This window comes from Athene noctua, chromosome 1, assembly GCF_965140245.1.
Source record: "Athene noctua chromosome 1, bAthNoc1.hap1.1, whole genome shotgun sequence".
NCBI classification, from domain to species: Eukaryota; Metazoa; Chordata; class Aves; order Strigiformes; family Strigidae; genus Athene; species Athene noctua.
The window spans coordinates 234,812,541-234,838,235 of NC_134037.1; the positions used below are offsets into that span (position 1 = coordinate 234,812,541).

At 42.8% G+C, this 25,695-nt stretch overlaps 1 protein-coding gene across 5 annotated transcripts; it reads left to right on the plus strand.

Moving 5' to 3' along the window:
- Positions 1–520: 520 nt before the first annotated feature.
- SETDB2 (SET domain bifurcated histone lysine methyltransferase 2) lies at positions 521–23,399 on the plus strand. Of its 5 annotated transcripts, XM_074913190.1 has the most exons (16): positions 746–941; positions 1,033–1,173; positions 1,268–1,416; positions 2,216–2,263; positions 4,613–4,735; positions 6,097–6,162; positions 6,916–7,015; positions 7,720–8,295; positions 9,840–9,959; positions 11,188–11,357; positions 11,766–11,994; positions 13,987–14,071; positions 15,041–15,149; positions 15,939–16,267; positions 17,451–17,539; positions 21,968–23,399. In XM_074913190.1, exons 3-16 carry the CDS (start codon positions 1,383–1,385, stop codon positions 22,083–22,085), a joined length of 2,196 nt encoding a protein of 731 aa, XP_074769291.1. In that variant the 5' UTR covers positions 746–941; positions 1,033–1,173; positions 1,268–1,382; the 3' UTR covers positions 22,086–23,399. The 5 variants fall into 5 exon arrangements, with proteins under 5 accessions (XP_074769318.1, XP_074769291.1, XP_074769282.1 ...); XM_074913217.1 differs by lacking the exons at positions 746–941; positions 1,033–1,173 and adding an exon at positions 521–621; XM_074913181.1 differs by having other exon boundaries at positions 746–1,173.
- Positions 23,400–25,695: the final 2,296 nt, after the last annotated feature.

Sequence of the window (25,695 nt, forward strand, 5' to 3'; positions counted from 1 at the left end):
CGCTGCCCAGCCCTCCCCGGCCGGGCGGCTCCGCGACAATATGGCGACGCCCCCACAGCAGGGACGGCCGGCCCACCCCCTCGCCCCGCCCCCAAGATGGCGGACGCACCTGCCGGCTCTAACCCCGCCCCCGCGGCCTCTCCGCGGCAGCGCGGCCCACCCTCCCCCTCCAGCGCCTCCCCATTGGTCAGCGCCGCGAGCACCACACCCCCGCCGCAGCCAATAGCAACAAAGAAAGGCGAGCGGCCTTCCGCGAGCGGCCCACCTCCTGCGCGCCGCCATTCGCTCGCGCGGCACGGCCCCACTCTGCGCATGCGTAGTAGCCAGAAACCGGAAGATTCGGCGTCCAATCATCAAGGACGGCAAGGGGAGGGGGAGGTGCTATGGGCTCTGCGCATGCGTTCTCGCCCCAGCAGGGAGGAGGGCGGGGCAGTGTGGCATTAGTGCGCATGCGCACCCCCCGTGGGGGCGGGGCTATGGCCTCCCTCGAGGCGTGGCGCCCCCTGGCGGGCGGCAGCGTCGGCGGTGCAGGGCGCGCTCCCGGCGGCAGAGTGTGCCCGCGTGCGGGAGGGAGCGCGGCCCGGCCTGGCCCGGCCCGGCCCGGCCGTGCGCCGCCCGCAGGTACCGTTAAGCGGGGACGGGCTCGGGGGCGGTGGTGAGCGAGGAGGAAGAGGAGGAGGAGGAAGAAGAGGAGGAGGGGGGTGGTGGCGGCGGCGTTGGCTGGCTGGTTGGCTGGAGCCTGGAGCCTGGCTCGTGGCTCTGCCGGGGCCGCACCGTCCCCCCAGCAAAGCCCTGGGGGGCCTTGCGGCGGTAAATAACGCCGGGGCTGCAGGCGGAGCCGTGTGGGTCCTTGGCCCCCGGCGCGGGGGCTGGGCCTGCCCTCTCCCAGGCCGCAGCCCAGTGCTCCCCACACCCCGAGGAACGCCTGCCTGAAGGAGTAGGTGGGTCTGGGTATCCGCCGCGCCTCAGCATGGCGGTGTGACCTTCTGTCGGCGCCACACAACTTAATCCTTTTCTCTCCTCCATCCCCAGATGAGCTGAGAGTCGTTGGCCAGAGGAGGGTGGAAGGTGCAGGGGCGAGGCCCTGAATGGTGTGCGAGTGTCCCAGGGCCGGCCCCAGGGTGGCCCCTTGATCAGAGTCTCGCCCCCAGGAGAGGTTTGCCCCTTCCCCAGGTTTGCCCCCGCCCCAGGTTCACCCCATGTCAGCCCTTGGCGAGCGCTGGTGCAGCGCTCGCAGCCTGACGGGCAGCCTGGCTCCTGTCCGCAGGCCCCTCTCGCTGACCCTGCGGTGGTGTCGGAGGACAGCAAGATCAACGCACCGCTCTCCTACCTGAGCTGGGCTCAGTGCTGGCGGTACCCCAACGACTGTAACAGCCCCCTCCATGCAGCCGCCCCAGAAGATGGAAGAGAAAAGAAGTATGCCTTAAAAAAAAAATGTTTTGAGCAGTCATTAGGCAGATAGTGTGGAAAAGTTTTCTAGGAATCAGCAGTCTTCGCTTAACCTCTTCTCCCAGTCAACTAAATGAAATTTTTACAACAGAATGAATGGGAGTGTATTTTCAGTTATAGCATAGAAAAAATCAAGCAATTAACTTATAAATATGGTGCGTTCTCTGTTCTCTGTGCCATTAACAGTGACAGAAATCTGGTGTCTTTGATGTGGTCAAAGAATGCTGCCTTACTCCTACGGAGTGTTATTACAGTGGGGTTATCTTGTTTTGTCTTGCATCTGTTGAGAAAAGATTCGTTAATTTTTTTACCGAAGAAAGCCTTAATTTTTTCCTAAATAAATTAGTTTAGTTGTAATACCACTGTATTGATGGCATTAATTTAAGGGAAAAAAAAAAAAAAAAAGAGTAATGTGAGCTAATAGGAAGTGGGGGATTATGTAGACTCACCGAATATGCTGGAGAGTATGGGTCATTCTGTGACAGCTTCATGCTTGAGGGACAATAAGAAATGGCCTGTGTAAAAAACCAAAACAAACCAAACCTGACACAGCATGCTTCATTTGAGTGTTCTGTTCTTCAGCTAGGTCTTGACAAGACATGGGATGACTGAAAGTGGGATGACTATTTCATCACACTTTCTCACACAGTGCTCCCACTGATACCTGCTGTAGTATTTACTTGTATAAATCTTGAAAAATGAAGTATCTACAACCATTTTAATTTCTCACCTGATCTCTTACTTGTCCGTTCTGCACCTCTTGCAGTGCTTGAAGCAGAGGAGCTTTCCAGTTCCAGGAAGGACGGGATTGAAGGTAGTATAATTTTGTTTTATGGAGGGAAAGGGGAAGGTAGTATATATTTGGCCTCACTTCTGGAGTGAAAATGGTAACTAGATGATAATATTTTGCCTTTTATGGTGTATGCAGAAGATGTTAGTCAGACCTGTTAGTCAGGTCCTTTATAGGAAACACTCACCCAAGTACTTTTTCCGGTAGCTGGCATAAGTAACCCTGGCCTTGGCTGCCTGTTTTCTTACTCTAGCACCATTCCCCTGCACAGTGCTGACAAATATGGCCACAGGGGTCCTACAGAGGGAAAAGAAAATCACTCCAGAGATAATGGCCTCAGCCAGGTTTAGAACTTTAGAACTATTGCCACCAGATGCCAGTCCGCATCCTGAGATAATTTTGAATGCTGACAAGGTAGAAGCATCCTGTGTCTGTCCATTTCCTGTCTGGAGTTGATAATAGCAGCATTAACACTGAAGAAATTAGTGATGTGGACATCTGTCTTACTTGAAATTTAAATTATACTATGAGCTTCATATGCAATCTTTGCTCTTCTGTGCAAAACCAAGTTTTTGCCACTAGAGTTTTGGGGCACTCCGTCATGAGAATTAGGAAAACATTGCCAAGGTGAGTGAGTGGTTTGAGCACTACACGTAGTAGTATATGTTTTATTTCCTTTCGGCCTATGCAAGATGATAACTGATGATCCAGAAATGAAAACCTGTTCTGTCACCCATCATCTGAAGTAATCTATCCACCAATGCAATCCAAACTTAGTAAACGTATTGAAATATCTGAAACCAGGTTTTCGGGGACAGCAGTTTTAATCTGCAGTGGTGGACTTCTTACTAGAATTTCTGAATGTATATTTTTAAAATACAGATATTAAATATCCTTATTTCTCAGTATTTAAAATTTATGATACTGTCCTGAACAGCAAAAGGATGGGAATGGCACAGGGCAGATGTTGTCTCTTGGAGCAGTAGTGTAGGTTTCCAGAAGGTGCTGTGGGCATTTTTTGTAACAAGACACTGACCTTTTCCCAATTTTTAAAAATTTCTGTGCATACAAAAGCTCATTAAATGATGCTGAGAGTTAGTGACAAATCAGTTATCTTCCAAGATAAATTACTTTCACCATTGCCTGTTGACATTACATATTATGCTCTTAGCTGCTGGTGACATAAGCAACTGGGGTCATGGTGACAAAATTGTAATTTTCTTCACTGCTATCATGATGCTTTTGAGAGTAACCGTAGGTTCTGTACTGTCATAGCATTATTTAGCTTCTGGTGTCTTGGGCAACAGAAGTTGTTCTCTGCTAAGTCAAAAATGATTAAAGTACTTTTTTACTAGCCTTACAAGAATGAAGTATTTCATGACTTCAGGGGAGGTGTCACCCTAGCACCTTTGCCAACTGAGATTTGCTGTCTGAAACTGAAATGTAAACCTATAATGGTGACAGTGGACTCTGCCTCCAGAAATGGGATAGGAGAACAGATTTCCTTATTCTTTTGTGCTTGGTCACTGAAGAGGAGAAACGTTAACCAGGAGAGAGAGCCTGTTCTCTTTTCTGGCATTGTCTGTTGACACACTGAACCATATTCCATTTTCAGAGTCCTTGCCAAAGGTGCACTGCTAATGTTTTAACAAGAACTTGCATGAAAAACCTTAGTACCTCAAAGGCACATACGCTTGGAAGAGAAGAGGTTCTGAACCAGTAGTTTTAAAAACATATTTAAACAAAATGTTCTTTATAAATATTTCTAGTGGAGGAAGGAAGCACAATATAAGGGGTGTATAAATTACTGCAACTGATATCACTTGGTGAACAAAAATTATCAAACTAGTTTTATCTGAAAATATTTTGAACATTTTTTTCCCTAGAAAATGTACCAAAAATATTGAGGGGACAATAGAGTCAGTTTGTGTAGCCCAGGCAGGTTACAGCTATAAAAGAATTTCCAAATTACTTTTGTTTAAAAATATGTTCAGTTCATTCAGTTAAAAATATTCTTCCATTTCATTTCTGTGAGTTTCAGTGGTGATTATAGTATAATTTGCTAGTGTTTGGAGAAAGGCTTCTACAGCACTCTTTGTAGAGATGTCTGTAGAGTTACTTGAAGGGAGCATCATGGACCATCAGAATCCACTCCATTTTGTCACTCAACTTCTGTTTCACTTTCATGATTAGATTTAGGAATAGACTCCTGAAGGTTTAAGCCTATGAAAGAAGACAGCTGCCCTGGCTGGTTTTTCAGAAGTGCCTCCCAGTGAAATGAGCAGGAGCCTGGGAAAAGTCCACTAGGAGCTATTCATGGTTTTAGACTTCTTAGGAGCTTTACAGATTTGTAAATGGAAATTTGTGTTTCAGGTGATTTGAAGACGTTTTGGACAAAACTGGGAGGTAGAAGAGTGGACGTCATATTTGAGCAGGTGCAAAATGTGCTGCTGTTGCTAAAGCAAAAGATCAAGAATGGAACTGCCACAAACCAAGGTTTGAAATCCTTGCAACGCTTAAGCTGGACTGCAGGGGAGCTGCGGCCTGCTTTGTGTAGGACTGTGTGATAGCTGCCACAAGTCAGATACCTTTGACTTTAAATTAGTTGGCGTTTTAAAGCACTTTTAAAAATACATCTGCTTTTTAAAAAAAGACTAATCATTTCAGATGCATTTTTCCTGTATACTTTTTCAAACAATGTGTGGCTCTTAAGCACATGGAACTGAAACGTTTATTCTTGAGAAGTAACTAAATACCTGCAGTGTCTTGTGTTTTATTTATCGTCAGAAGTTTTAGCCTTTCAAGCTGATCTCAGTGAGATAACAATCATATAAGTATTTTTTCATGTCAGAGACGTCATTATAACTTTAAACATTAGTAGGAAAATGTGACAACAATGTGTTTCAGATTGTTCCTGTTTTTTATAGAAATAAGTTTCCTTTATCCACGTCAAAATCAGAAGTCTGATAAGCTTAGAGCAGTACATAGGTTTATTTTTACCGGTTTATTTAATTCAGAAAAATTACTTTTTTCTTATTAAGTCTCTATGTAAATGTAATATATGGATCTTACTGCTTTTTTTATGCAAGAAAATGTACAGTAGTTTAAGATGCTTTTAAATTGGCATAGCCACACGCTCTGCATTGTTCTGCTTGCTCTAAATTGGTAGCTCAATTTTTTGTGTGCTTGAGCTCCCACATCTTGATTTTTATGACAAAATATTGCAGCAGTGCGGAGATACAAGTTGAACTTGAATCTCCAGATGACACAATGAATCTGTGACATAGTTAAGTTTGAATTTTTCTGTTCTTTGTTCTGTAACAATTTGAAACTAAAATATTAACATGTATTTTTCTGGTATTTGCCTGCCACCTTGAAATACTTATTTTATGGGGTAAGAGGTTGAAACAGAACTGGTCTCTTCTTTTGTATTCTTACTATCTGAAGCCCACTTCCACCAATTTAGGAGTAGCATTAATTTGGTCTACCAAGATCCAGCCCTTCTTTGCAGGAAAATGACTAGTCTGATGACAAAGTAAAGAGAGAAACTTACACTAAATTGTGTTTATGTACATTACTGCCACTGGAGGCTACTGGTTTGTGTGTGTTCAGAAGCATTCCATCAGCTTTCCAAAAGCTGGAGGATATTTGGTGCTGATTCACAACTACTAATATGCTGTAATTTTACTGTAATTTGTAGGTGTTTCTATTAAAGACTGTGGTGCAAAAGGTTTCTAAGAGTATCAGATTTGCATCTGTGGAGGACTTATACCTTGTTTTTCCTATTCTCATTGTCCCTATTATCATTACTTAAATTACACATTATTTGTTTTGGTTTTGTTTTTGTTTTTACATAGAATGCTGGCAGGCTTGGGCACTGGTGAATGAAGCTAATCTAGGTGATCTCTTAACCTTGACAAATGGTATGTGCATCTCAATTATATTTTTTTGGTCCATGGATTCAATTTGTCTTGTTTTACCCACCAGGAGCTTACTTCCCTTTGTTGAAATCACCAAAATAGTTAGCATTACAAGGGAAAAAAACCATAATTTTTAGTTTCCTCTGATACTGGACTGAAGACTCTCACCTGGATTAGTAAACCCTGATGAACCTGAGCTAGCTGCAGGCAGAGTCATCTTGTGCATGGCTCCTCTAGCTATAACACCCTGGCATCCTTTCACTTCAGATAACAAAGAGAAATATGTATATGTGTTTCATATGCGTGTTGTCTCCGTGCTCTTTGAAAACTGCATGGAAGTTTTTTAATGTTCAAATCACCCGGTGGTCTGTGAAAAAGGGTAAATCTTCATGATGCATTTCTGCCTCAAGTTTGTCAACACACACCTAAGTTTTTCCCCTTTGGGGGGATGGAGGGAGAGTAGAGGAGAGAGATGGAGGGGGAGTAGAGGAGCAAGAGAGTAATGTGAGAGTGTGTGTTGTGTGTCAGCTAATCGCTCTCTTGCACACCTATATGCAAACACGTGACTTAGTTATAAAAAGCAGCTTCTCTTTTTTAGTAGGGCACTTGCTAGCATGCTCTTTGTCAGCTGTAGTTCATAGCAATGCATTGTTTTTAATGTATTTTGACAGTTATCTCTTTTAGTAACTAAGTTTGATTATAAATTGAAATGTGGATTGCTGAATTTTTTGCTTGCGTTCAATTTTTTTTTTTCAGTAAGTGATGTGTTTGATGGAGATGGTGTACAGGAAACCAAACCCAAATCACACTGTCTTACAGATGACAACACTGCAGACTCTGTAGAAGGTTCTCACAGGTCGGTGTATTTAATAGTTTATTCCAGTTCCTTATTTGACATACTCTTTAGGGCATTTGAGAGAGATTTTAATCTCTCTTCTATTTCTAAATTCAACATTGTAAACCCAGTTTTGAATTCTGCCAGTTTTCAAAGTGAAAATATTTTTAATTTGACCTACATGGAATACCTGAGGTTTTGAGTAGACTTGTCTAATTTACCATGTAAGAGTGTTGCAGAGTAAAACAGGGCATTAGGTTGTGAATAAAGATCCATGAGTATTATCAGGGTTAGGACTCAACAGTTTTTGAGTTCAGTTCTCAGGCTTTCACAGACTGTGCAGATTCTCAGGCACATGACTTAGTCTCTCTGTATTTAGCCTTGGGTACTGATTTGGAAGATGTGGGTACAGATATTGTTCCTTTTTTTTTTTTTTTTTTTTCTTCTTTTTTAATGTCTGTTCTGTGGTTTAGTATCTAAGTTCTTTCTGGGAAGAAGCTCTTGCATTTTGTTTTTTCTTTCTTAATGCCACTGAATATGTCTTCATGTGATGTTATGACAGCAACACAATGCAAACAAGTGATTCAGTGAAACCCTTGACCTTCTAGCAACAGGCTGTTTCTTTCCTGCACTAATAATATTGAACCACTAAAACCCATTATTTTACTGGTTGTCTAACATACTGCTCTTCTGCTCTTTTTTTTTTTTTTTCTTTTCTCTTTTAGTCCAAATAGCAAAAAGGAAGAGATGGAAAAAACATGTTCAGGGAGTAAAGAAGCATCTAGTGAAATTCAGGATTTACCTTTAAACCCACAGTATCAGCACCATAAGTGCTCTAGTGCATGTCTCGCCAAGAGATCAGCGGGCTTCTACAAGGGCGAAAATCCTCTTAAGATACCAATCCTATTTCACTTTCAAAGACGCCATGCAAAAGCAGATTGCCTTTCAAAATCACTGGATGTGAATTACAAAGCTCCTTGTGGTCGAAGTCTGAGAAGCTTTCAAGATGTACAAAATTATTTGTTTGAAACAGAGTGCAATTTCTTATTCGTTGATCACTTCTCCTTCAACACATACGTACTGTTGGGCAGGAACACTGTAAATCCTGAACCCCTCGTGTTTGATTTTGATATTAGCAATGGAGCCGAGTCTGTCCCCATTTCCTTCTGTAATGATCTTGACCGTGCAAGACTACCTTATTTCAAATATCGGAGGGCATCGTGGCCGCGTGGATATTATCTCAACAATTTCTCCAGCATGTTTGTTGATTCATGTGATTGCACAGATGGTTGCATTGATAGGTAGGTAGAAAAATCTACTCCAAAACAAATGACACATGATGCCTCAATAGTAGGGTGGTGGTGTAAGTGTGAAGGCCTGCAGTACCAAACACTGCCAAATAACGAAGGACTGACACACTGAAGTATCTGTGGTGGTTGTCTTCTGCCATGCTCTGTGTTGACTGACACCACTGTGTCTTTGTCTTCTCCAGAACTTGGGTGCTCCTACCCATCCAGCCTCTGTTGTAGGGAAGGAAGCGTTCAACAGGTGGATTATTGTGTTCCTTTCCCTTTCTTCTCAAATTGGCAGTGTTTCTCCTCCAGGTGGAGCTGGGAAGCAGATCTCTCATCTTTGAGAAGGGAGTGGGGAAGGGATAGTGTTGTGCCAGCAGAGGAAGGCTCATTTTCCTGGTAGGAAGGGAAGGAGCCTGGTTGACAACTTCTGCTGCAGCTCCTGATGTGAGATGGTATCCTAGAGATGGGATGAGAAAGCCTGGAGAGACCAGATCATTTGGAACTTAGAAGGTTACTGAGGGAAGAGGAAGAAACATCCCTGTTCACAACCTCTACATCCCATCCTTCCCCATGTCTAATCAGAAACTCAGAAACCTTGTGGTCACAGAACACATTGATGTTCTGCACAATTCAAATGATGTTGCTCATTGCTGTCTTTTTCTAAAGCCCAGTAACTCGGGGCTACATATTACTCTGTGGGAACCTGCCACTGTTCACATATGCGAGTTTGGTGATAGTTTTGTCTGCTTTCTTGGAGGGTGTTTGTCTTTGACCTGATCTCTCTTATCTGGTGTTGAATCTGTTTTGTATTATTGATAGCTAGGGCAGTTCCACGTGCTGGTGTGCAGTGTAATTGCCCATGACCTAAGAAAAGCTTGAAATCACAGCCTAGTGTAATGAAGCTTCAGTAATTAGAGTTATTTAGATCCAGCTGAGCAGTGGGGAACAGCAAGCATGTAGCATGCTGCTGCTTTGCACTGAACTCTCCCAAGAGTTGAGGGGCTTTTGATGTGTGGATTTTGGGTTCGGGATTTGGTCCATTGCTGTTTGCACAAAAGCTGTGGGTCTTTGGAGTTGTTGTGACATAAGATGGTGAAGACAGCATTGTTGCTTGAGTTCTCCACTCCACAGTGTGAAATTCTTCACTTACTAGGGGCTAGGGTGGGATTTGGGTAGCAAAGGAGTGGCTACCAGGCTGGGATGCTGTGCCAGAACAGGTAATTTTCATTTGGTCCATTTGACAGTGTCCTGTTTATAATAAATTTCAGTTGTACTTCAGCTGTTTGCATGTGCCTTTTAAGGAGCTTGACAGAAGAATGAGGTTTGGGTGGAGAGAGCATGATTATTGTAAAGCACAGATGACCAGCTAAGAGACCAGGAGAAGGACAGGGTGCCTGAAATTGCCTTGAGGAGTGAAGGGGGCTGGGGGAATATAGGTATATATAAAAGTGTGTGTGAAGTATAGTCAAATACATTTTAAATTATCTAGATTTATATTGTATTTACGCTGCCCCAGATACATTCTGAGATGTTTTACTGTTATTTTTTAGGTCAAAATGTGCATGCCTACAGCTAACAGCAAGAGGCTGTAGTAAAATTTCTCTAGCTCCAAGTATTAAAACATCCCATGGATACAGTTACAAAAGACTGGAGGGACCTGTTCCTAGTGGGTAAGAAGGATCAGACTATAACTGTTATTTTATTTGTATGCTCTTATTTTACGCCTGTAGTGTAAGTGCTACAGGACTAGAAGAACTGCAGTTTATGGATTACTGAAACCTTCCATTTTTGTCACAATTCTACTGACAGATCAGGATGATAAAAAATAATTAATGTGACTTGAGTAATAGGAGGAAAACCCCACTTTTGTACTGCAGATACTACAATTTTCACAGCTTAGTTCAAGGTCCAAGCAGAGTGTGAACAGTAACATGGTATTAGCTGGTTCAGGAGCTCAGGCCATATCTGGCCCATGTGTTGGTTCATTCAGGCATGCCAAGGGGAGAAGGGAGAGGGGAAGGAAACCTGCCACAAGGGAATGAGATCTATCACACGATCAGCACAGCATGTATCAGCCAAAGAAATGGGAAGCAGTAGTCACCCTTGCTTTTTGCCCTGTATCTTGTCTGCCTATTTGCTCTGTATCACCAGAGTCCTAAAGAAACATCAGCCAGCTGCTGTTGCCAGACTTGGTTATGTATGATTATTCCAAGAGTCTCCAAGGCTGCCCCAGTGCTGCAAGTGTTTGTCCTCTCTCTTATTCAGCTCCCATGGATTAATATGTGGCCTAGGGAAGGTGCAAATAACCTCAGGTGTTTAGGAGAGGAATTGTGCAAGGTGGCTTTCTGCAGTAGCCAAGGGCTGAACACAGGCTTAAGGAGCCCCTTTCAGTCCTTTGTTGCTGTGTGATGTGAGTTTATGGTTGGCATGCAGAATTAAAGCTGTAGTGAACCCAGAAACAAATGCAAAAAAAGCACAATTATAAATTCTTTTAGAAATATTTTGTTAAATCCTAAGACTCATGAGAGCTACAGTGAGGTCCAGGCGGACAGGTTGTCTTTGCTAAAATCTGTTCCAGCATAGAACGAGGTGCTTCATAAGGGTTTCTGCTTCTGTGTAATTTAATCCTATAAAATAAAAAGGTAGCATTTATTTTTTCTTGTCTACCTATACCAAGATCTGGCTGACAGACTCTTAAAGTTAATGAATCAACAATCAAGAATCAACAATCAAGAATGTCATGAGCTTCAGAGCATTGCTGCACAATCAGTTTCAGCCAGAGTCTTTATCTTTTTAGTCAACTGCTTTATTAATGCTGAGGAGGGAAAGTAATAATAGCAACTCTGTTTTGGTAATTCATTCTTTCACGTTGTGTTTTGTTTTGCTTCCTCTCAACAGAATTTATGAGTGTAGTGTGTTGTGCAGGTGTGACAAGATGATGTGTCAGAACAGAGTTGTACAGCATGGCATTCAAGTCAGGTTGCAAGTGTTCAACACAGAGAAGAAAGGCTGGGGCGTCCGCTGCCTAGATGATATCGACAAGGGGACATTTGTTTGTACTTACTCAGGTAACAGAAGGTGACCTGTGGAAGATGCATAGCATAATTCTTCCTCTTCTGTGGTCTGTGCCCTGGAATATTTTTGAGAACCAAGCAGAGAAATACAGGCCTGGAAGAGAAGTGAGTCAGTATAATCTTAACTTGCAAAGTGATCAGACAGACAGAAGAACCTTGAAGAACTCCACACTGCAATGGTGCTGGAGAAATAATCAACACATTCTGGAGTAAAGCCTATCTCAGACTGTTGATTTTTCCCTCAAGGATCTGTGCATCCTGTGCCAGGACTAGTTTTCCTTCAGTATTAACTGCATTTATATTTTGCTTTCCCAAATAATGTCCTTGTATTTTTTTAATGTAAGCTTGAACTATGATAGTGTGACATACAGTTTAAAAAAAATAAAAATCTTTTTCTTCCAGGCAGATTAATGAGCAGAGCTGAAGTTCAAGTACTGGGAGATGCTGGTCAAGAGATGAAAGAGAAGAGTACTGTGAATGACAGAGGCCCTGGCGCTTTTTTCAAAAAAAGAAAAGTTGACACTGATTGTTCAGACTGTGTGATTGAACTAGCGCAGACTGGCAAAAATGACATTCCCGAGAAGCAGGAATCTTTGTCTCGGACTGTGCATAGTGAGAACAAATCAACCCAGTAAGTTTACCAAAGCAAATTTAAGCATAACAAAACTAATATTCTGCTATTCTAGAAAGTCCTTTGTAAAACTTCAGAGTAGAACTGAATGTCCTCAGCTGAGGGTGGGTTTTCTTCTCAATTTTTTTGTTAATCCCTGAGTATTTCTTCTAGTGGGACAGAGTTTTTCCTCTGTATTAATTTTACTTACTGTGTGTACCACTTGGCGTTTTCTAGAAATCCAATTAATTTCCTAGGTATAGTTGATCTATTCAGGGCATTAATCATTATGCTAATTTGAAATAATTTAAAAGATACTTGAGATAAATGATTTAAAGATACTCGATTAAATACTCCACATGAAAGGGTCTGATAACTAATTAGCCGCTAACTTTCCTGTCCTTTACTCCCAGTCTCTAAACCTCTTGTTCTTTGTAACATAACCCTTCCTGCAGGATTGTGATGACACCTCACTTTTGTGGTGAATTACACAAAAGTTCTGGTCCTGTTTTCATTTGACAGTCAGAGTGTCATAGCCTATCGAGATTCATAAAGTAAAATTGCTGCAAAATAACCCTGTGGCTTTGTCAGTAGTATGCTGTTGTCTTTTCAGAGGGAAGTTGGGATCTTATTTTCTTAAACTTTATTCCTTGCTCTGTCACAGTATTTTGTAAAGACTTCCTTTGTACTAGTCATAAATGATTGCAAATTCTTGCTCATTTCATAGTAGGACATTATTGTCAAAAGAAGCACCATGAAATTGAGAATAGAAACTTTTTTAAATACCTGCAATTATATTCTCACTTGCATTTCAGTATTTTGGAAACCTAATGAATTAATAATTTTGTCATTTACTTAATTATCAGTAATCATCTCGATTTTACTTCTACGAAGTGCTGTTACTAAAAATTGCAGGGAAGCACAGTTTTAAAGTTGCATTTACTGCACTGCTACCTTAAATCTCATAAATTTCCTTTCTTGAGAATAAAAATGTTTCATATGTGGGCTATGTAAAACATAAAACAGACAAGACGACTTCGTTATTCTGCCTCTTAAGAAATGACAACCCAGCTGAACTGAGGAACCTTTGAGAGGACATCAGTGTGCTAAGCTTGGCACGTCATTCAGCCGAACAGATTGCCTTTAGAAGGACAAACAATGTAATCATGTAATAAGGTCACAATTTCTTGTGGCTACTGCACCTTTTGAATTTACAGAGGTTTTTAAGTCATAAGAAAGCCTTAAAGAGTAGCATTTGTTGCCTTTATCAGTAGCCCAGAGAAGTGCCATGAGGGCTTTTGTGGCAAGAAAACACATATAAATGTTTTTCATTGAAAGTTTTCTCAAATAAAAGCTGTTTACTTATTGCTAGACCTTGTACAGATACTAAGATTAGTTTTGAAATGTGTTTTCTACTGCACTCTGAACATAATCCAAATGAAAGTGATATTAGATGTTTTAAATACATGTGCCGGATACTGATTTCCATTCTTCCTCAACCTTCTCTTGATGTGAAGGAGTGAGGTTCTTCTGTGGGAGAGTATTTTCTATATCTGTCATATATTGCCTGTCTCCCCCTCTGTCTCTCTGTCTGTCCCTTGTCCCTGCAACAGTTTTGCTTTCCTGTTTGAAAGCTGCACTGTCAAAACTGTTGAAAGTGGTATCAGGAAAAAAGTAAAACTCTGTAGGTACTCTATTTTGAGATGATCTGATATATTAATAGTAAGAGAATTTGGTTCTTGGCTGGAGAACTGGAAAAGGAGGTAAAAGCATCTGCTGTTCTCTCAAAAAAGCATGAATAACTGGAGTTTTTTTAGCAAATACTATTGAGAACTTAACCTAGGTCCTCAATTCTAAAAGGCAAAATAGTCACAGAACTTGGGGTGAGGCCTGGCTGCAGGCTCTGGTGTAGTCTGTTCTTTACGAACTAGAGACTGTTAGAGAAATGTGTCTTGCGAGAGTTACTTAGGGGTCTTTCTGTCTTTTATAATTTCCTTTTGACTTTTTATACAGGGTTCATCTGAGGGATTTAGGTATTGCAACCACGAGAAGGCCTGGAACTAGAACAGTTGCTTTTCATAATCATCAGCTAAAAATGGTAATAATAAGTGGCTTTAATGGATTAATTTTTCACTGTCCTGAATATGTATGTTAATGTTGACCTTTTCATCTTATACATTTAAATAGTTCTAACGATCTTTCTTCATGAAATTGTGTCACACACACACTGTGAGCTAAGCTGGTGTACTGGAAGCTATGTATCAGTCCTTCAGCATGTTCCCTGAGACCAGCATTAACTGCTCCCACAGCTTTCCCATCTCTGCCCTTCACTTACATGCCAGCCTTGAGAGTCTTAAGAAATCATTCTTGCCCTCCACCCCCTGTTGTAATTAACTCCAGGGTTAGGGGGCCAGAGTGATTATATTTTTGTGATGTCTCCCCAAAGAATGACATAGGAGGGAGAGAAGAAAATCTCAGGAGTTGGATGTAGTTTTCTCATGCAGTGGCACAGTTGGGAGAATTTGATCTAACCTGGGTATGAAGCGTTGTCTTCAAATACATGCAAAAAAAGGAAACTGGGGTAAACTTACTCTGTAGGTTTCATTGGGTTCATTGCACTTAAGAAATACACATAGACATTTGGCAGTGCTGTCTATTCTGGAGCTCCCATAACTAATTGCATTTTTGTGGTGGGAGAGAATAAATCTTGCTACATCTGTTTGTTTTATTCAAACTGTGTAAAAAGCATCTTTGGGCTTTGGTTCAGCAACTTAGACAAGTGTGTTTAAATTCTGGTGAAATTGTTGGGACTTAAGCACTTATTTAAATGTTTTATTGAGTGGAGAGCTCCTTCCAGGTTATTTGGAAGGATAATTTGAAATGAAGATAAATGTTGCATTGCAGTAAATGTATGAACTTTTGAAACGCAGCCATAGCCATGCATTATAGTAGGTTTGAAACTTCGACCTTGGAGTCCTAAAAGCCACTTGCTATCCTGTGTTGACCCAGAGTTGCATACAGCAACAATATATCACAGCCTTTTCATTATCTTTTATTCTGTTTAAAGGAGATTGATACACTGGTGCACAGTGCCAGCTCAGATGAAGATAATAGTTCTCAGATTCATCAGTCAAGCAAAACAAAACTAACCAGTGGAACAAAGAAAGGAAAAGAAAGTAGGTTTGCAGAGCTATAAATACTGCACCCTTAGTACAATTGTGCCCCATCAGCTGATAAGACTTAAAATGTAGAAAGTGATCTTTGGATGTGGGCAGGCATATTCTCAGAGTAGAGTGATGCTGTCCACATAATGCTTAGGCTGTCTTAAGAGAGCTCAGCGGTACAGAAATTATTGCTGCCTTGCATAATACAGTACATTAACTGGTACAGGGCAGTCTTGTGCCTGCAAAGTTGATCTTGGGTCATGCTGAACATTCCTGACAGCAGCTTCTCAAATACAGTGCAATTGTGGGAAAGTCAGTCTTTCAAATCTTACTGTGTCACACCCCACACGTGTTCCAGTCAACAGAATTGAACAGGATATAATGCAGGGGTGGGGGGACCTCAAGTTGGAGAGACAGTGTGAAACTGATGCTATTTGCACATGCATCCTGTTTCTGTTTTAATTACAGTTTGGGAATTTCTCAGGAATTAAGGTGGAGAGCAGTGATAAAATGATATGTAGAAGAAGTCAATCTGGAATGGGATTTGAGAAGAATGAGAGACTAGGTCACTCACAGGAGTCTTGAATAAGTGCTTTAGGCACCATAGCAGGAAACAGTCATTTGTGGGAGGATTGATGAGAGACATGGAAAAGGGTAGTTGTGTTACAGACTTGTAAATAGCAAGGAAGCTGCATACATTTTGAAGAACGAAGGGTGGGTGGATAAGAGTTCAGGACCAAACAAGGGAAAGGTTTTGGCCTTAAACTAGTGTTGACAAATAACTTGCGTGTTCATTGACAGAACTCACTCAGCAGCAGAAGGAAGAATATCCAATGGAAATTGGACAGACTGAGTCTGCTGATGTGGACGGTGCAGAATGCAAAAGAAAGAGTCTGTCTCTGCAGGGTGTTGATTGTGGCAAGTCGGGTGTGCTGGATGACACATGTGTTTTGAGGCCATCCAAAACTCTACCACTAAAAACTGACTGCAAAGAGGAAAATCACAGGCAGTCAAAACGAGAGGCAATTTGTGAGGAGACTGGTGGTGATATGACACTTATGAAGAATGCTAATGAAAATATTTATGTACTGGATGCCACAAAAGAAGGAAATGTGGGTCGTTTTCTTAATGTAAGTAAGAAGTTGCATGTGTTCTTTTAGTTATCTTAGCTTAAATAAATAAATTATGTACTTGCATAAACTGGAAAGCTTTTGCACGTAAACCATATATGTGGTAGTTGCACGACGAGGCAGGCTATGTGGTACTTCCTGCACTCTGAAGGGACAGGCAGCAGGTTGGGTCACAGCAGCTGTTAGTGCCTCCATAAGATGATGTGTGCTACATACTACCTGTAGCTTTCGGCACCACTAGGTTCCTGAGTGAAATATTCCCCAGTAATGAGTGACATCCTTCTCCTGAGTTTTTGAACGGCGTTTTTTTGGGGGTCCAGATAGCAAATGGCAGATTTTGTTGAACCACAAGCCTTCTCCCACCCTCATTTTTTGTTCCCCAACCATTGTAAATTATAGCTTGTACTTATTTAGGATAAATGTTGTGATATTGTAGGAAATTTCTCTGCCATTCAATCACAGTTTCAGAAAATGGTCTGTCATAGTGTGTATGTATCCGCTAAATATGTCTCTCAATTTTGACTTGAAAGAAATAGTAATGAATTACTAAGCATCTCTAGCTAAGATGAATGGTTCATAGGCACATCTGCATGTACTCTGCAAGTAACTTATTTCTCTTCATTGGCATGAATATCTATCTTTTAGCAAAATCCTTTTATATGTTTAAGCTGTTCTTCATTGCATAGATACTATGATAAGATTAGTGGTGCATCTTGTTGACACCGTTCTTCCGCATCCATGAGCATACACATGTTCCTGCATGCACCTGAATGACCTTTCACATCTCACATCTCTTCGCCAACATACACAATCAGTTAATCTATTGCTTGCTCCCTAGCACTGCACCCCTGGCTGACAGCGAGATAGGTCTGTCACATTGATTATTTATGGTGCATCCTGAATCTAAGATCAATTCTCAGTATACATTCTGGAGGACAGCTTGGTGAAACAACTTGGTTTTCCGAGGGAAAAGCACCTTCATAATATGATGGAAATCATACTTTAAAGAGGCACAGTTACTGTAAAAATAAGTGGCAGTGGCATTGAGTAATAGAGATTCTGTGTGGGCTGGAGAAGGGAAGAAAGAAACTACCTTTACTAGTGACAGATATTTGACAAAATAGGTTCTTCAGCCAACAGCAAGGTGTTTCACTGTTTCTAATTCAAATATTCTGTTTTACAGCACAGCTGCTGCCCAAATCTCTTTGCACAGAGTGTGTTTGTAGAGACTCACAACAGAAGTTTCCCATGGGTGGCGTTCTTCACAAACAGGTGAATTTTTGGAAGTTTAATGTTGTTCATTCAAGGCACTAGGAGAAAAAGCAGTGTTTAGTTATTAGGAAATAATTATGCCAAGGGTGTGCAGACACTTTGTTTTGCTGATTAAACTCAGACACAGAGTGAAAAGAGTAGGTGTATTTTACTGGGATAACTAAATAATGTAACAGAGTAATACAGAAAACATACAGTAAGAAAAGGCAGAATAGTGCACTTAAAGCAAACAAATACAAAAATACAGGGTAGTGCATCAAATCATTACTACATGTGAGAGAGAACCGTGATTAAGAAAGATCCATCACCGCTTGCATATGTTACCATCACCCAGACCCGCAGTCTCTAGGCAGCCCCGGTTACAGCGAGGGTTTGGGGAGCCTGTCCCAGCAAGTGGGAAATCCTACGCGGTGCGTCCACCCATACCTGAGGCTTCCAAAGTCACTGTGAGCGGATCCAGCCTTACATACTCCAAAATCAGCAAGCTGGAATAGCTGGCACCTTTGTTCTGAGCGGGAACATCTGGTTTCACTCTCACATTAGATTCCCCCAGAGCCTGGCCAGGCCTCAAGGGAGAAGCTAAGGGAGTTTCCCTGCTTACCTGATTGGTTTATGAGCAAGGTCACACATCAGGTCACAAGGCCAGACAGCTGGCTCCATGGCCATGTGAACTTGCCCCTACACAAAGAAGGATAAAGATATATTCAGGATAGACATGTTCTGTGCTATCTAAACTACATATTTCATTAACGAGCATACATATTTCACTAATGACTACATACTAAGTTAGCAGCTTCAGCTCGGAGCCTGTTGTTCAGGCTTCAATACTTGAACACTTTAGCACTTTATGTATCAGCATAGGTGGTTTGTTACTACTAGCACAATGTTATAAGATATACAGGATATACAGTTATAAAATATACAGGATTCATATATAGGTCAACTCTGGCTTGGGCCTGTTGTCCAAGACTTAGCACTTCACACTTAGATCATGAAACCATAAAACTACCTTCTTATTGGTGTCTTCTTGCTGTGAACTAAAGACTGAAGTTATATAGCTGATGATTATCACTAAATGAGGGTTTTTTCAGTTTTGCACTGAAATGTAAAGTGGGGAAGTATAAATTTGATGCCTCCATTTCAGTGATAATCTTCAGTGGAAAAATATGTTTAACTCAGCACGGTCATTTTGAAAGACAAGATTCACTGTTCCAAGTGTTGTGTCTCAAGGAATGGCCAGCAGATCTGGGTCCCACAATGACAGATTGGACCCTACAGAGTCTTAAGGATGAGACACTCTGTGGGTCAAACAGACAGGCTCCAGGCCTTCTTCACGCAGCTGCCAAGAGGAGCAAGACTTTGTGTAGCACGTGTCCTGGGGAGGTGGCAAGAGGATACTCAGAGGTGAAAACTTCCTCTGAAAGCAAAAGAGGTGGGTCTTCCCTTAATAGATGACAGAAAATGAGGTACAGTTAGTTGGTGCCAGTGAGATACAAGAGGATGGCAGCTAAACTCAGGAGTGGAAGGATTAATTCTATATATGAGGCTCGCTGAGGCACATGACAGCGGGAGTACTAGGTAAGAATTACAACAGAGAGGAGAGGATTTGCTCCAGACAAACAGACCCCAGGGGACACTGATTCTCTTTGGAGCCTTGCAACCCTGGTTCATACTGACACAGATGCTGTGGATTGTGCTATGAGAAGGGCTGTAAGACTGGAAGGAATACAGAGAAGAATGCAGAAGAGGAATACTGGGAGGAATACAGAGAAATTGTCCAAACAGCCAAGGATCAGGTTAGGAAGGCCAAAGCCCTGATAGAGTTAAATCAGGCCAGGGATGTCAGAAACAACAAGAAAAGCTTCCATAGGTACATTGGTCATAAAGGAAGACTAGGAAAAATGCAGGCTCTCTCTGGAAGGAAATGGGAGACCTGGTTACCTGGGACATGGAGAAGGCTGAGATACTCAGCTTTTTTGCCTCAGTCTTCAGTGGCAAGTGCTCCAGCCAAACCACCCAAGTCACAGAAGGCAAAGGCAGGGACTGGGAGAATGAAGAGCTGCCCACTGCAGGAGAAGATCAGGTTTGAGAATGACTATGGAACCTGAAGGTGCACAAGTTCATGGGACCTTATGAGATGCATCTGTGGGTTCTGAGGGAACTGGTGGATGAAGTGGCTAAGCCACTATCCATCATATTTCAGAAGTTGTGGCAGTCTGATGAAGTTCTGGAAAGGGGGAAATACAACCTCTATTTTTAAAAAGGGAAAAAAAGATGACCCAGGGAACTACAGGCCAGTCAGTCTCACCTCTGTGCCCAGCAGGATCATAGAGTGGATCCTCTTGGAAACTATGCTAGGGCACATGGAAAATAAGGAAGTGATTGGTGACAGCCAACATGGCTTCACCGAGGGCAGATCATGCCTGAAAAATCTGGTAGTCTTTTATGATGGGGTTACAGCATTGGGGGTTAAGGGAAGAGCAACAGATGTCATTGAAACTGTCCCATATGACATCTTTGTCTCTAAATTGAAGAGACGTGGATTTGACAGAAGAATCACTCAGTGGATAAGGAATTGGCTGGATGGTCACACTCAAAGAGTTGCAGTCAAGGGCTCAGTGTCCAAGTGGAGAGCAGTGATGAGTGGCATTCCTCAGGGGTCCGTGTTGGAACCCGTGCTGTTTAACATCTTTGTCAGGGACATGGACAGTGAGATTGAGGGCACCCTCAGCAAGTTTGATGATGACACCGAGCTGTGTGCTGCCATTGACACGCTGCAGGGAAGGGATGTGCCATCCAGAGGGACCCTGACAGGCTGGACAGTGGGCCCGTGTGAACCTCATGAAGTTCAGCAAGGCCAAGTGCAAGGTCCTGCACGTGGGTTTGAACAATGCCAAGCACAAATACAGGCTGGGCAATGAATGGATTGAGAGCAGCCCTGTGGAGAAGGACTTGGGGTATCAGTGGATGATAAACTGACTATGAGCAGCAATGTGCACTTGCAGCCCAGAAAGCCAACTGTGTCCTGGGCTGCATCAAGAGAAGTGTGGCCAGCACGTCGAGGGAGGGGATTCTTCCCCTCTACTCTGCTCTTGGGAGACCCCACCTGGAGTGCAGTGTCCAGCTCTGGAGCCCCCAGCATAAGAAGGCCATGGATCTGCTTGAGCAAGTCCAGAAGAAGGCCACAAAGATGATCAGGGGCTGGAGCACCTCCCTTAGAGGCTGGAGAGAGTTGGTGTTGTTCAGCCTGGAGAAGAGAAGGCTCCAGGGAGACCTTATAACAGCCTTCCAGTACCTGAAGTGGCCCTACAGGAAAGGTGGGGAGGGACTTTTTAATCAATGATAGGATGAGGGTTGATGGTTTTAAACTGAAAGAGGGTAGATTTAGATTAGGTATCAGGACAAAATTCTTCACTGTGAGGGTGGTGACACACTGGAACATGTTGCTCAGAGAAGCTGTGGCTGCCCCCTCCCTGGCAGTGTTCAAGGCCAGGTTGGACAGGGTTTGAGCAACCTGGTCTAGTGGAAGGTGTCCCTGCCTGTGGCAGGGGGGTTGGAACTAGATGATCTTAAAGGTGCCTTTCAACACAAGCTATTCAGTGATTTTCTGAATTGTGAAGACAACATTTTTAAATATGTCAGAAAAAATATTTTGGTTTAGCTAAGTCTTTGCTCAGGTACTTGGTAAAGAAATGTGTAGTGGGGACTGAGGCCACTGGAGAGATGTAATAGTGGTCAGCAGAAGACACATAGGGAAGAAGATTGTTGAAGGAATGTTCCCCTGGATGGCCCTCTTGCTTTCTGGAAATCACCCATTTAGAACTTTTCTACATTAAGGACTCCATCTGGATCATCGAGCTTAATTGTGTATCTTCCATGAATTTATCCAGTCACCTTTTAGTTGTTTTACATTTCTGGCCTCCAGAACAATCTTAAGGCAGCAAGTCCCAGGTTGCAATTAATGTGCTGCTTGAAAAGTTCTCATCTTGTTTGTTCTCAGCCTGCTGCCTGCTTATTCACTGGATGTCCCTTTTATCATATCCAGTGGGATAGTAAAAATAGCAAAACTGTCTGTGTTCTCATTTAGCTGTATTCACTTAAGTGTTTTTTCCTTCTGTTTTTTGTTTGATTTTTCTTTCCCAGAATCAGCTTTGAAGTTAGAGCAGGTTGTTTAGACTGACCCTATCGCTTGATAAATTATTTTCTCATAGTTCGTGGGTATTTGCGCTCTCCATAGCTCTGGTAGGCCAAGCAGCATGCATGTGCCAGCCACTTCCTATCTCTCTAGGTGCTCTCCCAACAAGCTGCCTGTGCAGTGCTCCCTGCCCCTTACAATTTTGGGGTTTGCATGCGAGTTGCTGACAAATTGTAAGCACAGTACTGTTTCACTTAGTTCAAACAAATTGACCAAATGTTTTCATTTCTTAGGCATGTCAAAGCTGGAACCGAGCTTACGTGGGATTATGGTTATGAAGCTGGAAGCATGCCAGAGACAGAGATTTCCTGTCAGTGTGGAGTTCAGAAGTGCAGGAAAAAGACCTTATAGGCAAAGCTTTCCTACTGTCAACACGTCATGTACCTGGAGTTTTGCACGCTGGAAGGGACTACTACACAGAAAATAGTACACTTCAGTCTGTGGTGCTAATTACATTCAACTAAAATGCCTTTCACCTGATCATTTTTAAAAGTTACGTTTGTTACGTTTGTAGTGTACAGAATTAGAACTGTTTGTCATGAGAACAGGCATCAAACTTTTCCTAGATAATTTCTGTGCTTCTGGTCTTTCCTCCCACCTCTTCATTTGCAAACAAAGTTCACAGTGCACTGGCAGAAGTCATGCTTCTGTGCCATCTGCAGCAGAGACATGACCAATGCAGAGCAATGGCTAGTTGATGTTTTCTGTGCCCTTCCATAATGCTGAGTTAGCAAAACTCAGTTTTCTGAAGTTCATTATGAGTACAAGTCTTCCTGTTTGGGGACTAAAAATTATTAAAATATATCTAAGCCTGATGGATCCAGTGGGACAGATCATCTTCAACAGAGATGAGAATAATGAGAACAATTTTGCAGAGCTGTATTCATGTTACAAAGTAAACTGGGCAAGCCCTGCTGCTGCAGGAGAGAGATGACTGGTTTTTGTTGGGTTGCATCCCTCTCCATGCGGTGACAGACAGAGTAATCCTTGAGAAATTGAGTGTGCCTCATTTCAGTGCCATATTGTGTATTGTGGGACAAGTGGGCCACAGAAGTCCCTGCTATGTGGTTTGTTGGTAAGAGAAACAAGCTACATCAGGTGACACCGTGTGCAGATGCAGGAGTGGCTCTGAAATGGAGCAAGGGATGCAAATGGTGCAGGTGTGTGGCTTTTGAATGTGTTGAAGCCTTGTGCAAAGAAGAGAAGGTGGTGTTGCAGACAGGCAACTTAGACTGCTTGAAGAACCACTACCAAAGGTATCGGCAAAAGTGGTTTTGTTGAAGTAAGGTCTTGTAAAAGTGAGATTTAACAAAGGTCAATGGCAAGGTTCACTCTATTACTGCAGAGTATATAATAATAGTTCAAAGTTACTAACATAAAATGAAACTTACCAACACAAAATCTAGTGCACTATAATACAAGGTTATGTGCAATATCGGTCACTTACCAAAGACCCACAGTTGGTACGAGGTCTCTCAGTCTTGAGGAGTAACCTCGAGAGGCATCCCACCTTAAGGGGAGATCAGTGCTGTGCAGCCAGCTGCTTAGCAGGGAGAGCTCAAAGCTGGCTCACTCACGCTATTTATGGAATACAGTGCTTGGCTTATAGTCAAATTACCTGCGATGGAAAAGGTAAGCGTGAGACTCCTTGTACCCACAACTTTCTTTGTTCCTTGATAAATGAGTCTTGAAAGAACCACCTGCTATTCAAGTGTTAATTGCATGATTGGTGTTCCAGTTTCCAAGCCTATACACCTCAATGCTCACCATGTCACCCTGTTCCTGTGGGGGTTTTCAGAGAACAGGCTGTAACTAGAGTTTTTGGCCCCATTACGGCAAGGCCTTTGCTTGCTTTGGAGCCTGAACCAAGCTACCACGGGTTTGGTCAAGGAGTCAAGTGCATCTGACACAGGTGGATTTAAAGCTGGCCCTGCAGTTCACCTTACCTTCACCTCCTGAATTTGTGGGAGGCCATACATGGCAAACCATGCTGAACTGTTTGGTGGTATTTGCTCAGCCATTAGAAGATTTTGTCATTGGATTTCCTGTTTTACAGAGCAGAGAGAAGTACTGTGTACGAGAGTTAGGGATGATTTAGGCAATTGTATATGGGAATGAAACATGCCCGTGAAAGACTGCCATGGCCACAGAGTAGAGATTTCAAGCCTACAGATATACTGCAAAATGAAAGGGAAGCAGGAACCAGTTCTCAGCCCTGAGGTCAAGAGGCAACGGATGGCTTATGTCCACATGGCTTAGGGTTAGTCCTCTTTTAATTGGGTTGCATCTCTGCTGTGTAACTGGACAAATGTGGTACCTGTGTCCTTAAGCTGGTTTTTGAGTTAATTTTTGATGCTTCAAGCTTAAAAAACATGGGATTGTGCTGCAACACCCAATGCTCTCGAATTTCTCAACAGTCTCAGCATGCATGAGGAGTTTAAGCCTGTTCAAAAGGGGCCTTTAACAGAGATAACAGACCTGTGAGCCATTCTGCTCACAATGAAACCTCAGCTCTTCTCTCCCATGGCCCTGTTCGAGAGCTTGACATATCCATCAAGCAAACCCTGCCTCAGGTTTTGTCCCAGTTTCCCTACTACAGGCTTGTGTGTGGTTTCATCATGCATTTTCAGGGCTAAATGTAGAAGAGCAGGGTTACCCCCAGTGTTGGTGCAGTACCCCTTCAAAGGGTCAGAGCCACCCACTCTTGCCCTGATCAGGCCCCTTCCCCCCCTCTGTCACTGAGGACCACCACTATGTTAGCAACAATCAGCATTCAGCTCAGTTACTTCTTGCTTCATTGGAGATCTGTCTCTACTCAGAGGTAACATGCCTTAGGATAACGTCATGCAGTGTAAAAAACCTCCAGAGACATGCCAAACAGCATGGCAAGCCCACTGGTGACCCAGCACTGGTGTACGCCTTCTAAACAACTGAGGGTGTGGAAAAGAGCTGTCTCCAAGCTCAACTTGGATGTGGAAAAGCAGGTGGGAATATCATTAAAGTATCAGGAAGGGGGGCAAGTACGTTTTACTGCTGTTGATTATGTTTTTCAGATCAGTGGTAGGAATTATGATCCTGGGCTGTTTGAGGAAAAGCTGTTTCTTGCTGCAGAAAACAGACCTGATGTTTCAAAAGATAAAGCAAGTATTTGCTCTGTGTGGTCTGCAGCTATCTGAGAGCTTGCTGTCAGCATGGATTTCACAGTAGGTATGTGTGAGATGGGACTTTTTGGCTAGCGGTGTTTATCAGGTCTGTCTTCAGGCTGGTGCTTTTTTATTCTACTCCTCCACATGAGGATACACTAGATACAGTGGTTGCAACCCAGCTTCTAGTCCCCTTGCAGTCTGATGCTTGCACTGCTTGCGAATCTGACATACCAGACCAGCGATCATAGCTTGGCTTCTTGCAAAATTATCTTACAAGGTATGTTTTCTGCCTGGTTTTGTAATTTTATTAGAACGGGTTCTGCTGAAGGCGGCTTGCAAGTGTCCTCTGCAGAAAATGGTTGTGCCTTTTCAACAGACATTGCAAGAGTGCTCATCTGAACTTGCTCTCAGCTATCTGTTGCTCTGCTTGCCTTTACACAGCTCAGAGGTGTCTTTCTGAACATAGCCCCTCCTGCCACCTGTGCTTTAGCAGAGTATCATGTAAAAGCACCGAGCACAAGCACCAACAGAAGAATAGATGGAAATGTTCCAAGTGAAACAGCCAAAAGAGCCTGTGGAATTACACAATTTGGGACTTGTCAGCCTGTCAGGGGTTTCAAAAGAGGAGTGCCTGCTGGGAATTAGTTGCACTGAGGCATGAAGCAGAACTCTGGAGATGCCCCAAAATCACAGTTTCTATTGACCTGCAGGGAAGTGTAGGTTTTACAGCCCTGATGGAGGACCAGCAGAGGGGAATTCTGAAACCAATTTAGGCTTTTTCAGGGTGGTACCTTGATTCTGTGAAATGGTGTCAT

Coding starts and splice junctions, on each gene's coding strand:
- SETDB2 (XM_074913217.1), top strand. CDS start 1,383: ATGCAGCCGCCCCAGAAGATGGAAGAGAAAAGAA. Junction 9,960..11,187: donor GAGGGACCTGTTCCTAGTGG/GTAAGAAGGATC, acceptor TCCTCTCAACAG/AATTTATGAGTGTAGTGTGT. Junction 11,358..11,765: donor ATTTGTTTGTACTTACTCAG/GTAACAGAAGGT, acceptor TTTTTCTTCCAG/GCAGATTAATGAGCAGAGCT.